The sequence below is a fragment of the Pangasianodon hypophthalmus genome, chromosome 4 (genome assembly GCF_027358585.1).
Source record: "Pangasianodon hypophthalmus isolate fPanHyp1 chromosome 4, fPanHyp1.pri, whole genome shotgun sequence".
Taxonomy (NCBI): Eukaryota; Metazoa; Chordata; class Actinopteri; order Siluriformes; family Pangasiidae; genus Pangasianodon; species Pangasianodon hypophthalmus.
This window is the reverse complement of record NC_069713.1, coordinates 10,155,652-10,169,092: the sequence shown is the minus strand read 5'-3', so window position 1 is coordinate 10,169,092 and position 13,441 is coordinate 10,155,652. Positions and strand designations below refer to the sequence as shown.

Here is a 13,441-nt window from a genome sequence, read left to right as displayed (position 1 = left end):
AAACTCTTTTAGATTTCAAGTAGTATTTTATTTCTCAAGCCTACTTATTCAGTACCTGTCATCAGCATTACTCAGTACCTTTTCAACTTCAGAAAAACGCCTACTTTCACATGTAGCTTTACGGATTGGGAAACCAACATTTATGCTTGGCTAGAATACAGATAGTCCTGGGTTTTGATTTGTTGGTGAGCCATGCCATGTTTGGTGGGAAAGTGCACTGAAGATCTTAAATAACACTGCTAAGAATCATCTTGATAGACAACAGTAATTCACATTAAAGTAATGCAAAAGTAGGCTACAGTATTTTTCCGTAACCTTATCATATGCCGTGTGTTTATCCAAATAAAGTGGATGAAAATATGTACGCTCAAATTTATCATAAAAATCTAAATCTTGGAATCCGTTTCACTAATCACATCTATTTTGTACATGTTTGTAAGATTAATTTGACATGATACACAGTCTGCTACAATGTGTAGCATCTTATCTCCTGCTCACAAATACAGAACTAAACGTGTGTGTGTGTGTGTGTGTGTGTGTGTGTGTGTGTGTGCTTTTAGCTATTGTGGTTAGTCTCTGTTGCTCTTTCCTGGAAACAAAAAGGCCTTAAACCATCTAAGTATTACCTTAGACTTACTGAGTCTACTGACTCATACCCAAAGTACTATTTTTGTGATTATAATAGTCTGTGCAGCAAAGAATTAACCTGAATATCAAACATGCAGCTGCACTTTTACCTGCTGATACAAACTATATCTAATATCCAGCACAGTTAGCTTCCTTACTCAATCAAATTAGATAAAAAGCTTTCCAGAAAGGTCCACTGGTTGTCTTGTTTAGATCAATTATGAACCTGAGTGAAGTAGCAGAGGAACTATACAAGTTTAGGAGTTGAATAAAGTTATGTTCTGCAAATTGCTATTTGTTGTTATAATTTCTGAGGCATAGGGGTAGGGTTCACATAAAAAAGCACATCAACTTGCACCAGAACGGAAGTCTTTCTGTCTTTCTGTCTATGTGTAAGAATGTAGGAAGTGTAGTGGCTTTAACACAGACCACTGATGAGTCAGTCATTCATCAGTGTGACAGGATGGAGCTCTGTCCACTCTGTGTCATGATCTGTGAGTAAATGTTTTCTTTGTGTCCTCATTAGAGTGAGTGGTGGGTTAAAAAATTGTTCAAATGAAGTCTAATGTCCTGTGTGTTGAGGTTAATATGTGATTAGGATGTAATATGTGATGTCTAGACTTTAGCTTAGTCGTATCATTTTATATCCATATCAGTTGTGTGAGTTAGTTCATATGAGTGAGTGTGTGTGTGTGTGTGTGTGTGTGTGTGTGTGTATGCGTGTGTGAGTGCTTGCGCATGTATGTAGAACTTACATGTACTCAATGGTATAGTCTATGTCACTGTTTTATGCTCTCTTAATATCTGGTCAGTGTGATGACTAATTGTCCATACTTAAATTTCACGCCAATTTGAATTCAGCTGTTTTCATGGCATAGACTAAAGGTGAATTAACATGTGATGGTATTAATTCTTTGTGATGCTGATGCAGGCATTTATGATTGTCTGAGTGTATAGAAGAGTATATAAACTGCTTTGTTTCTGCTAATATTCTCAGTGACAGTGGTGCTATTTAACAGACATGCTATTTAATGTAACAGTGTCTTTAGTGTCTTTCCCACAATAAAGGGGCTGCACCAATGTTTTCAACTCCTAGTCATTAACAAGATGTGTCTTGTTAATTTTATAAGGTTTATTCAAATTGAAAACAGTGACTGATCAATTCATGTGACTGCAATAGATGTATTTTAACTTTTTAACCATAACCACAGTGCAAATAAATTGCTTTAACCTTTTTGTTGGTATTTGCTAGCCTTCACAGCAGCACCATTCACCTCATAATGATGAGTGAAAACAGACTGCTTCTTTTTGAGAGCTGCAGTTAGCTTATTTACCTGGTCTGCTGCTAACTACCCAGTATATACTGGCCATACTTTTTACCAATTTTTCAATTGTATAAATTCTTTAGGCACAGCCATTTGCAAATTTGTGGTTTATTTCCTAGAAGAAATATACAGTTGTATATTTCCCCTGGAACACTCAGCAGTCATTGTAATAGACGGTTCTGTGACACATTTTGCAGTACATTGCACAATCCTAGCCTGTATGTGTTCATTAGCCTGTATGTGCTAATGTTTTTCCCCACATATGACGCATCATCCTGCAGGTCGTATGTATTGCAGCGTAGCATTACTGCATGGAAGCACATTTCTCATGTGAGACACAGAGAAGGAAGTGTTGCAATTCAGCTTCAGATTAGCAGATGTGGATCAAATTATACACGAGACAGTAATGAGCAGCATAGTGACCTGAGTGAAAAAAGCTTTTTCTAAACACCACTCATTATTGAAACAGGTAGATACATTGCATTTCTTATAGCTGTGAAACTAAAAATATAAATTTTTTTGCGGTACATGATGTGGTTCTCATTTGCCTTCTTAAAGAAATGAAACAAGTGAACATAACATCATATTCTCTGTTCCTCTTCCCTTTTTAGTGCTTACCTCACTTATCCGAGTTGGGCAAGCTCAAGGTGACGTATACATATTTTACTGTCTGTGCTGTGTACATGGATTTGTATTAAAGTAGAGAATATTGCTTGTACACTGTCATGCAGAAGTTAAGATTTTTACATTGACAGTGTGTATTTGCTTTTTAACTTTTCCAGCTGGGTTTAAACCAGTTCTGACTGTGCAGCCGAATGCATCACAAATATTCAGCGGAGAGACAGTTACACTCACATGTAATATTAGGGGAGGAAGTGGACTATACTACTGGTACAAGAATGGGGTTAATGTTCACAGATCTGCTGAAAATGTCTACACTATAAAAGTAGATCAGAGTCACAAATACAAATGTTTTGGTTCTAAGTATGGACAGTCCACGGCATTTAGTGATGAAGTGACTCTCTCAGTAACAGGTACTAAAATGTCTGATCTTACACTCCTGTAACATGCACTGATACACATAATCATTACAAAACACACTGATTAAATATCAGATGGTCAGAGAAGGGTGTTTGACTGATTTGATGTATTTGTTGTAACTGTACAGAGAGACCAAAAGCTGTTCTGACTCTGCAGCCTGATGGACAGATATTCAGTGGAGAGGAAGTCACTTTCACATGTGAAATACGAGGACATGCAGACACTGAGTGGATGTACATCTGGTATAAAGATGATGTGCAACTTTTCTCCTACACTGAGAGCAGGGAATATTTATTCATTACTGCTGAGTCTTACAGCGGTAAATACACCTGCAGTGGACAGAGAAAAAGTGACTCTCAGACCTCAGAGACCAGCAACGCTGTTACACTCACTGTGTCAGGTGGGTGTGAGTGTGTGTGTGTGTGTGTCTTCATGTGTTAATCTCTTCCTCATTCCAATATTTATTAACTTCAGCATCACATCACTACATGCAGTATGAATCAAGGTCACAAGATTGCTTTAAAATGTAACAGATTTGAAAAAAACAAAAAAAACATGGTGTAGCAGTACATTCACTGCATCCAAAATTCATTATATTGAGCACACTTATGAAGATGAATTCATCAAGAGTGTGTATTTGAACACTTATGAACATTTAATTCAATGTATGTATATATATGTGTATATATATATATATATATATATATATATATATATATATATATATATATATATATATATATATATATATACTATATTACCAAAAGTATTCGGTCACCTGCCTTGACTCACATATGAACTTAAGTGCCATCCCATTCCTGACCCATAGGGTTCAATATGATGTCGGTCCACCTTTTGCAGCTATTACAGCTTCAACTCTTCTGGGAAGGCTGTCCACAAGGTTGAGGAGTGTGTTTATAGGAATTTTTGACCATTCTTCCAAAAGTGCATTGGTGAGGTCACACACTGATGTTGGTCGAGAAGGCCTGGCTCTCAGTCTCCGCTCTAATTCATCCCAAAGGTGTTCTATCGGGTTCAGGTCAGGACTCTTTGCAGGCCAGTCAAGTTCATCCACACCAGACTCTGTCATCCATGTCTTTATGGACCTTGCTTTGTGCACTGGTGCACAGTCATGTTGGAAGAGGAAGGGGCCCGCTCCAAACTGTTCCCACAAAGTTGGGAGCATGGAATTGTCCAAAATGTTTTGGTATCCTGAAGCATTCAAAGTTCCTTTTACTGGAACGGGGCCAAGCCCAACTCCTGAAAAACAACCCCACACCATAATTCCTCCTCCACCAAATTTCACACTCGGCACAATGCAGTCCGAAATGTACCGTTCTCCTGGCAACCTCCAAACCCAGACTCGTCCATCAGATTGCCAGATGGATAAGCATGATTCATCACTCCAGAGAACGCGTCTCCACTGCTCTAGAGTCCAGTGGCGGCGTGCTTTACACCACTGCATCCGACGCTTTGCATTGCACTTGGTGATGTGTGGCTTGGATGCAGCTGCTCGGCCATGGAAACCCATTCCATGAAGCTCTCTGCGTACTGTACTTGGGCTAATCTGAAGGTCACATGAAGTTTGGAGCTCTGTAGCAATTGACTGTGAAGAAAGTCGACGACCTCTTTGCACTATGCGCTTCAGCATCCGCTGACCCCTCTCCGTCAGTTTACGTGGCCTACCACTTCGTGGCTGAGTTGCTGTTGTTCCCAAACTCTTCCATTTTGTTATGATAAAGCTGACAGTTGACTGTCGAATATTTAGGAGCGAGGAAATTTCACGACTGGATTTGTTGCAAAGGTGGCATCCCATGACAGTTCCACGCTGGAATTCACTGAGCTGCTGAGAGCGGCCCATTCTTTCACAAATGTTTGTAAAAACAGTCTGCATGCCTAAGTGCTTGATTTTATACACCTGTGGCCAGGCCAAGTGATTAGGACACCTGATTCTGATCATTTGGATGGGTGACCGAATACTTTTGGTAATATAGTATATATATATATATATATATATAGAGAGAGAGAGAGAGAGAGAGAGAGAGAGAATAATGACATTGTAAGACTATGCTGTCCTTGTAATAAAGTCACACAAATGTTTACCAAATGCTGAACATACATGTATTTATTTTGGGAAAAATGTCCCAGGTTTATCCACTAATAAATACTACTAATGGCAATATGTCTCTTCTTAAAGCAAGCTTACTACTGTAATAAGTGCAAAATGAAATAATAAAATGCATTCTGCTAGTTCAAAAAAATTTCTGTTGAAGGATGTTTTAAATAAATATATATCTAAGACTCAACAGTCACAATTTTTAAGCAGAATTATGCTTTCTGTTAAATCTGAAACAACACAGATAACCTCCCAAATGGCTTCCTACTGATACATATGCTGTCTACATAAGGCATAACACAATGGCATTGCATGTAGTTCACTGTATGATGATTAGAACTCCATTTGGGATTCAGGCACAGAAAAACAATCTGTGGCAAAAGAACAGAGTCAAACATAATGCAGAACATGTACATTTGTCTTTACCCTTTTGCTTGAATAAGAGTACTTACAATTAAAACTACTCTAATAAAAGCTAAACTACTTTGATAAATACCATAAAATATTTTGACAGCTATTCATGAATAATTTAGCTATGACAGTGTGTCTTTGTCTGTTAGTGATTAGTGTGTTAAACACTCGGAGAGCAGCACATGATTAGGTAGTGTAACCGAACATAGTGCGGTTACTATGATACATAGTAACTGCACTATGGTCGGTTACAGTAGTTAACACACAGTTAACGTCCTGAAGTGTGTGTCATCTCCAACTGCAGAAAAACCTAAACCTAAACTCACATCAAGCCGTGAAGCAGCTGTACTGACAGGAAACTCAGTGATTCTGTACTGTACACTGTGGCTGCAGTCTGCTGGATGGAAGTTTTACTGGACCAAACCCACACAGAGCACTGAGACTGAGACTGAAACACACCACTACTTCATCAGCTCAGTTAGAGTCTCTGATGGAGGTCAGTACAAGTGCAGAGCTGGAAGAGGAAACCCAGTTTACTACACACACTACAGTGATGCACTCTGGGTAAATGTTACTGGTGAGTGAAAAAGGTTGCAAAACATTGCCACTACTAAACAAACTTTAGATATTATTACATAAGTATACACTGCATTATCAGTAATCACAGTTTACATATATAGCAGTTGTAGAATTAAAACTGTATATTATTGAATTGTTTGTGTTTGGGGTGTTAATAATAAAATTATGTTTCTGTAGAGAGTCCTAAAGCTGTGGTGACTATAAAGCCTGATAAACATGTGTTCAGAGGAGAGACTGTGACTCTCAGATGTGAAATTCAGGGAGGAGGAGACACTGAGTGGACATACAGCTGGTATAAGAACAATTACACACAATACCCCAGAACACAGGAGCTCAGCATCAGCTCAGTTAGAAATTATGACAGTGGTACATACACCTGCATAGGGAGGAAGAGCAGTGACTATCAGAGCTCAGAGATCAGTGATGCTGTTCCACTCACTGTATCAGGTGAGTGTGTGAGTTTGTTTTATCATGTCATTAATTATATGTAACAAGATTACCACTCTGTATGGTTTATTTTTTAACATTTGTTGCCCTTCAGATGCAGCAGAAGCAGTAGTGCATGTGTCTCCACTGAGCTGGCTGACTGAAGGAGACTCAGTGACTCTAAGCTGTGAGGTTAAACACTCCTCTACAGGTTGGACATTCAGCTGGTACACAGAGATTCCCTACAGAGACAGTCAGGGTTCCCTCAGGTTCAATACAGTGCTCCTCTCAGACAGCAGCAGAGGATCTGGAGGCTCCTACACTCTCAGTCCAGTTACTCTGAATCACACAGGAGTTTATATGTGCATAGCAGAGAGAGGAGAACGAGTCTTTTACTCAAAGTACAGCAACATAAAGCCACTGTGGATCACTGGTGAGGAAATGAAACAACAATAGTGTTGAGTTGGAGTATAGCAAATGTATGCATATCTGAATGAAAGATCAGATGCAAAAATAGTACATTTATTAATATTAAGGATTATATCTGTGCTAATATGTTGTGTAATAACAGTTTATATTTAAACTCCTTAGTGAGGAATGCGTAAATCAGCTGAATAAGCACCTGATAGTAGATGTTTATTCAGGTGACATTGTCTAATCAAAGCAAATATTAATCCTGTGGTAATTTTTAATGTTACACATGTTTAGTAAATTGTACATTGACAAGAACATCATAATGAATTCAAAATGCATTTTAATTTTCAGAATAAGATCTGAATTATAATGTATGTGTTTCAGGTAAATCTCCTCCAGTGTCTCTGATCATCAGTCCCAGCAGAACTCAACACTTTACTGCTGAGTCTCTCTCACTGAGCTGTGAGGACCAGAGTGACTCTACTGGATGGACAGTGAGAGGATACACACACAGCGAGACATTGTTCGATTGTTCATCAGTTTCAGGATCTACATGTAACATCAGCTTCCTCTCTACATCACACACTGGAGTTTACTGGTGTCAGTCTGAATCTGGAGGACGCAGTAATCCTGTCAACATCACAGTGCACAGTGAGTCTTCAATAATATTATTGTAAATAAATTATTGAGTGCAGTTTCTAGGATGAAACAAATTTGATGGGGTTTTTTTTTCAGTTAACTCTAACAAAAGACCAACAGATACTGCTGTGCCCAGGTCTGCAGAGATCTGAGACACAGAAGTTTTTATAATACAGTACCAGTCAAAAGTTTGGACACACCTACTTATTCAGTGGTTTTTCTTTATTTTTATTGTTTTCAACATTACCTATTAATACTGAAGACATCCAAACTATGAAAGAATATGTATGGAATTATGTAGTAAACAAAAACGTGTTAAACAACCCAGAATATGTTTTATATTTTCGATTCTTCAAAGTAGCCACCTTTTGCTTTGATGACAGCTTTGCACACTCTTGGCATTCTCTCAGTCAGCCTCATGAGGTAGTCACTTGAAATGGTTTTCCAACAATCTTGAAGGAGTTCCCAGAGGTGTTGAGCTGCTTTTCCTTCACTTTCCTGTCCAACTCATTCTAAACCATCTCAATTGGATTTAGATCGGGTGATTGTGGAGGCCAGGTCATCTGATGCAGCACTCCATCACTCTCCTTCTTGGACAAATAGCTCTAACATAACCTAGAGGTGTATTTGGGGTCATTGTCCTGTTGGAAAACAAATGATGGCCCCACTAAGTGCAAACCAGATGGGATGGCATGTCTCTGCAAAATGCTGTGGTAGCCATGCTGGTTAAGTGTGCCCTCAGTTTTGACTAAATCACCAACAGTGTCACCAGCAAAGCACCCCCACACCATCACACGTCCTCCTCCATGCTTCGCAGAGGGAACCACACATTCAGGAACCGCCCGTTCACCCTCTCTATGTCTAACAAAGACACGGCAGTTAGAACCAAAAATCTCAGATTTGGGCTCGTCAGACCAAAGGACAGTTTTCCACTGAACTAATGTCCATTCCTTGTGTTTCTTGGCCTAAGCAAGTCTCTTATGCTTGTTGTTCTTCCGAGGTAATGGTTTCTTTGCCACAATTTGACCATGAAAGCCTGACACACGCAGTCTCCTCTGAACAGTGGATGTTGAAATATGTCTGACACTTGAACTCCGAGAAACATTTATGTGGGCTGTAATCTGAGGTGCTGTAAATCGGCAGTTTCTGAGGCTGGTAATTCTAATAAACTTATCCTCTGCAGCAGAGGTAGCTCTTGGTCTTCCTTTCCTGGGATGGTCCTCATGAGAGCCAGTTTCATCATAGCGTTTGATGGCTTTGGCAACTGCACTTAGGGATACATTCAAAGTTCTTGAGATTTTTCAGATTGACTGACCTTCATTTCTTAAAGTAATGATGGACTATCTTTTCTCTTTTTTAAATGAGTGTTTCTTGCCATAATATGGATTTGTACAGTAGTTGTAGTAGCACTAATAGGGCTATTGACTCTGTACCCACCCTTCCTCTGCACAACTGATGGTCTAAAGCACATTAAGAAGGCAAGAAATGTCACAAATTAACTCTTGACAAAGCACACCTGTGAATTGAAAACCATTCCAGGTGACTACCTCGTGAATCTGATGAGAGAATGCCATGAGTGTGCCAAGCTGTCATCAAAGCTAAATGTAGCTACTTTGGACAATCTAAAATATAAAACATATTCTGGGTTGTTTAACACTTTTTGTTTCCTACATAATTCCATGCATGTTCTTTAATAGTTTGGATGTCTTAAGTATTAATGTACAATGTTGAAAATAATAAAAATAAAGAAAAACCACTGAAGGAGAAGGTGTGTCCAAACTTTTGACTGGTACTGTATATATACAGTCAGGTCCGGAAGTATTTGGACAATGACAGAGTTTTTGTGATTTTGCCTTTATACACCACCACAATGGATTTGAAATACAACCATCGAGATGTGATTGAAGTGTAGACTTTCAGCTTTATTTTAAGAGGTTCCACAAAAATATGGCATTTACCATTTAGGAATTACATCCATTTTAAGCAACGTACTTCCATTTTCAGGGGCTCAAAGGTATTTGGACAATTGACTGATAAGAAGTTAATTGACCTTGTGCGGTCCATTCCCTTGTTACTCCAAGACAAATGAAGCAGATAAAAGGTCTGGAGTTGATATCAGGTATTGAGTTGGCATTTGGCAGCTGTTCGACTGGAGCTACCAACATGAAGTCCAAGGAGATCTCAATGCAAGTGAAGAAGGCCATCATTAAGCTGAAAAAACAACATAAATCTATAAGAGAGATAGCAAAAACCTTAGGTGTGGCCAAATCAACAGTTGGGTACATTCTTAAAAAGAAAGAAAGCACTGGTGAGCTCAACATCGAAAGGCCTGGAAGACCACGGAAGACGACTAAAGTGGATGATCGCAGAATCCTTTCCTTGGTGAAGAAAAACCCCTTCACAACATCAACAGAAGTCAAGAATACTCTGGAGAAGGTAGGCGTATCATTGTCAAAATCAATCAAGAAACACCTTCATGAATATAAATACAGAGGGTTTACAACAAGGTGCAAACCACTGGTAACATTCAAGAATAGGAGAGCCAGATTAGACTTTGCCAGAAAACATCTAAAAAAAGCCTCCCATCTTCTGGAATAAGATTCTTTGGACTGATGAAATGATGGGAAGAGAAAAGTATGGCAAAAGAAAGGAACAGCTCATGATCCAAAGTATACCACATCATGTGTCAAACATGGTGGAGGCAGTGTTATGGCATGGGCATGTATGGCTGCCAAGCTATACTCTCTGCTCACATTCAGCCAAATGCTACAAAACTGATAGGATGCCGCTTCACAGTGCAGGTGGATAATGACCCTAAACATACTGTGAAAGCAACTCAAGACTTTTTGAAGGCAAAGAAATGGAATATTCTTCAATGGCCAAGTCAGTTGCCTGATCTCAACCCAATAGAGCATGCTTTTCACTTACTGAAGACAAGACTGAAGGCAGAAAGACCCACAAACAAGCAGCAACTGAAGGTGGCTGCAGTGAAGGCCTGGCAATGCATCTCCAGGGAGGAAACTCAGAATATGAGTTTTGAGAACATGGGCTCCAGACTTCAGGCATTGATTGACTGCAAATGATTTTCATGCAAGTATTAAAATGATGGTTATATTTACAATTATGTCACTTTGTCCAAATACCTTTGAACGCCTGAAAATGGAGGTACTTTGTTGAAAATGGCTGTAATTCCTAAATGGTAAATGCCATATTTTTGTGGAACCTCTTAAAATAAAGCTGAAAGTCTATATATAGTGTATATATGTGTATAAAGGCAAAATCACAAAAACTCTGTCATTGTCCAAATACTTCCTGATCTGACTGTATATATATAATACATTTAGTTCCATGAGGTAAGTTATCACTGTTATTCCCTGTTATCACTTACATTACAGTGCTTATAAATAGTCATTTTTTCACCAGCCTCTCTCTTTTCTTTCTCTGAAGTTAATAAGACAAAAAGGCAGCTTGTCATATTATTGAGAAACCAGTCAGTGAAAACTCCTCTGTTCCAAAGACTTTTCCCATGGCTGAAATCTTACTGACTGTTTCAAAGTAAATATACAGTATTATTTAATCAGATTATTTTTTTCTCCTTAGACTATGTGGTGTGCTTACCATACAAGTCCATGTGTATGAGCTGTTGATGGTAGAACAAGTACATTAATTCAAATCACAGGTTTATATTATACACAGATTCAGGAATTCAGCAGCTCTGTTGTATGAAAAAAATAACCATGGTCAATGTAGTATTTTTGCATGTACAGTATGATTTGTGTATATGTGAGTCTTGTATTTATTAGGGCCTCGTACTTCACTTTACACAAGATTATAATTATTATTTTTCTCCTTATCAGGTCTGTCACACTCAAAAACTTCAATGTCAGTGCTCAGACTGATCAGTAGTCTAGTGACGGTCTCTGTGTATCTGCTGGTGACCATCATTCTAGCAGTGAAATGTTATAGAGCTCGAGGTAAGAACACTTTCAGTACATTTATACATTTTAGTAAACTTTACATTAATCTTTTTTTTTCTTTATTTGACAGTTCAGACTGATGAAGACAACACCCAGAATGCTGTTATAGAGGAAGTTCATCTATGAAATAAACATGATACTGTATATTTACTATTTAATTTTGTGTACTCAATGTTTTATTTTGTCAGTTTTGAGACAATATTGATTTGTTGCTTTAGACCTCCTCATGGGGTCAGAGTGGAAGTTAATGCAGTGTGTGAAGCTGAACTTACTATCATGGCCTGCATGATACTAATGCCAAACTCCAAGTATTCAATAAAATTAACTACATAATTTAAAGGTCTTTTGTGTGTCTTGTATTTGTTTTTCTTGCTGAACATATATAGCCAGGTCCATAAATATTTGGATATTGACAAACTTATTGTTATTTTAGGTGTCTACCACAGGATATTGTGATCAGGTGAACGGTGTAGGAATTAAAGCAGTATGCTCCCCCATTTTGAAGGGACCAAAAGTAATTGGACAACTGGCTACTCAGCTGTTCCATGACCAGTTGTGTTTTTCACTTACAAGTAAGCATTTAAAAGGTCTAGAGATTTCAGGTTTGGCATTTATGTTTGGAATCCATTGCTATTAACTCTCAATATGAAGTCCAAAGAGCTATCACTGCCATCATTGGCTGAAAACTCAAAACAAACCCATCAGGGGGATGGCAGAAACATTAGGTGTGGCCAAATCAACTCTATGGTACATTCTGAAAAAGAAAGAAGGCACTTGTGAGCTCAGGAACACCAAAAGCCCCGAAAGACCACGGAAAACACTAGAACACTGCTTTCTCTGGTGTAGAAAATCCCCTTGACGACATTTGGCCAGATCAAGAACACCCTCCAGGAGCTAGGCATGTCAGTGTCAAAGTCAGTAATGAAGAGAAGACTTTAAAACCAGAGTAAATGTTGTTGTTCCTCTTTCGGCTGCTCCTGTTAAGGGTCGCCACAGCAGATCATTGGTCTGCCTATTTGATTTGGCACAGTTTTTATGCTAGATGCCCTTCCTGACTTGACCCACCCGGATTTCATCCAGGCTTGGGACTGGCATTGAGAGCGCACTGTTGCATGCAACCCCAGTGGCTGGGTTGGTTCCCTGTCCGGGAATCGAACCCAGGCCTCAGCAGTGAGAGAGATGTGGCCTAACCACTAGTCCTCTAGGGACCCTTAACACCAGAGTAAATACAGACTGTTTACCACAAGACGTAAACCACTGGTAAGCCTCAAAAACAGGAAGACCAGATTAGAGTTTGCCAAAAAAAAAAACATCTTCTGGACCAACATCCTAGGGATGATCAACTTGTACTAGAAAGATGGGAAGAGTATGGAGAAGGGAAGGAGCTGCTCATGATCTGAAGCATACCACCTCATCTTATGGTGGATGGAACTGGTTCCCTCATATTTATTGATGATGTGACTGATGACATGCAGCAGAATGATTTCTGAAATGTATAGGGCAATATTGTTTGCTCAAATTCGGTCAAATGCTTCAAAAATCATTGGATGGTACTTCACACTGCAGATGGACATTGACCTGAAGCATACTTCAAAACCAACCCCATTTTTAAAAAGGCAAACAAGTGGAATATTCTGCAATGGGCAAGTCAATCACCTGACCTGAATCCAACTGAGCTGCATTTCACTTGCTAAAGGTAAACCTGAAGGTAGACCACCCCAAGAACAAACAGGAAGTGAAGACAGCTGAAGCACAAGCTTGGTAGAGCAGGAAGAAACCCAGCATCTGGTGATGTCTATGGCTTTCAGACTTCAGGACATTGCTACCAAGTATTAAAAATGACTCCTGTTCTTAAATCATTCACACGATTTGAATATAAATATTCT

At 38.9% G+C, this 13,441-nt stretch overlaps 2 protein-coding genes across 3 annotated transcripts in view; both read left to right on the top strand.

Moving 5' to 3' along the window:
- capn1 (calpain 1) overlaps positions 1-13,441 on the top strand; it is a 92,785-nt gene that overhangs the window by 39,181 nt on the left and 40,163 nt on the right. The window lies entirely within an intron of this gene.
- LOC113539886 (Fc receptor-like protein 5) lies at positions 1,028-11,889 on the top strand. 2 transcript variants are annotated; one of them, XM_053233092.1, is made up of 10 exons: positions 1,028-1,121; positions 2,564-2,599; positions 2,735-2,986; positions 3,121-3,393; positions 5,825-6,097; positions 6,277-6,546; positions 6,641-6,958; positions 7,324-7,590; positions 11,436-11,552; positions 11,626-11,889. In XM_053233092.1, exons 1-10 carry the CDS (start codon positions 1,091-1,093, stop codon positions 11,679-11,681), a joined length of 1,893 nt encoding a protein of 630 aa, XP_053089067.1. In that variant the 5' UTR covers positions 1,028-1,090; the 3' UTR covers positions 11,682-11,889. The 2 variants fall into 2 exon arrangements, with proteins under 2 accessions (XP_053089067.1, XP_053089068.1); XM_053233093.1 differs by lacking the exons at positions 11,436-11,552; positions 11,626-11,889 and adding an exon at positions 9,583-11,422.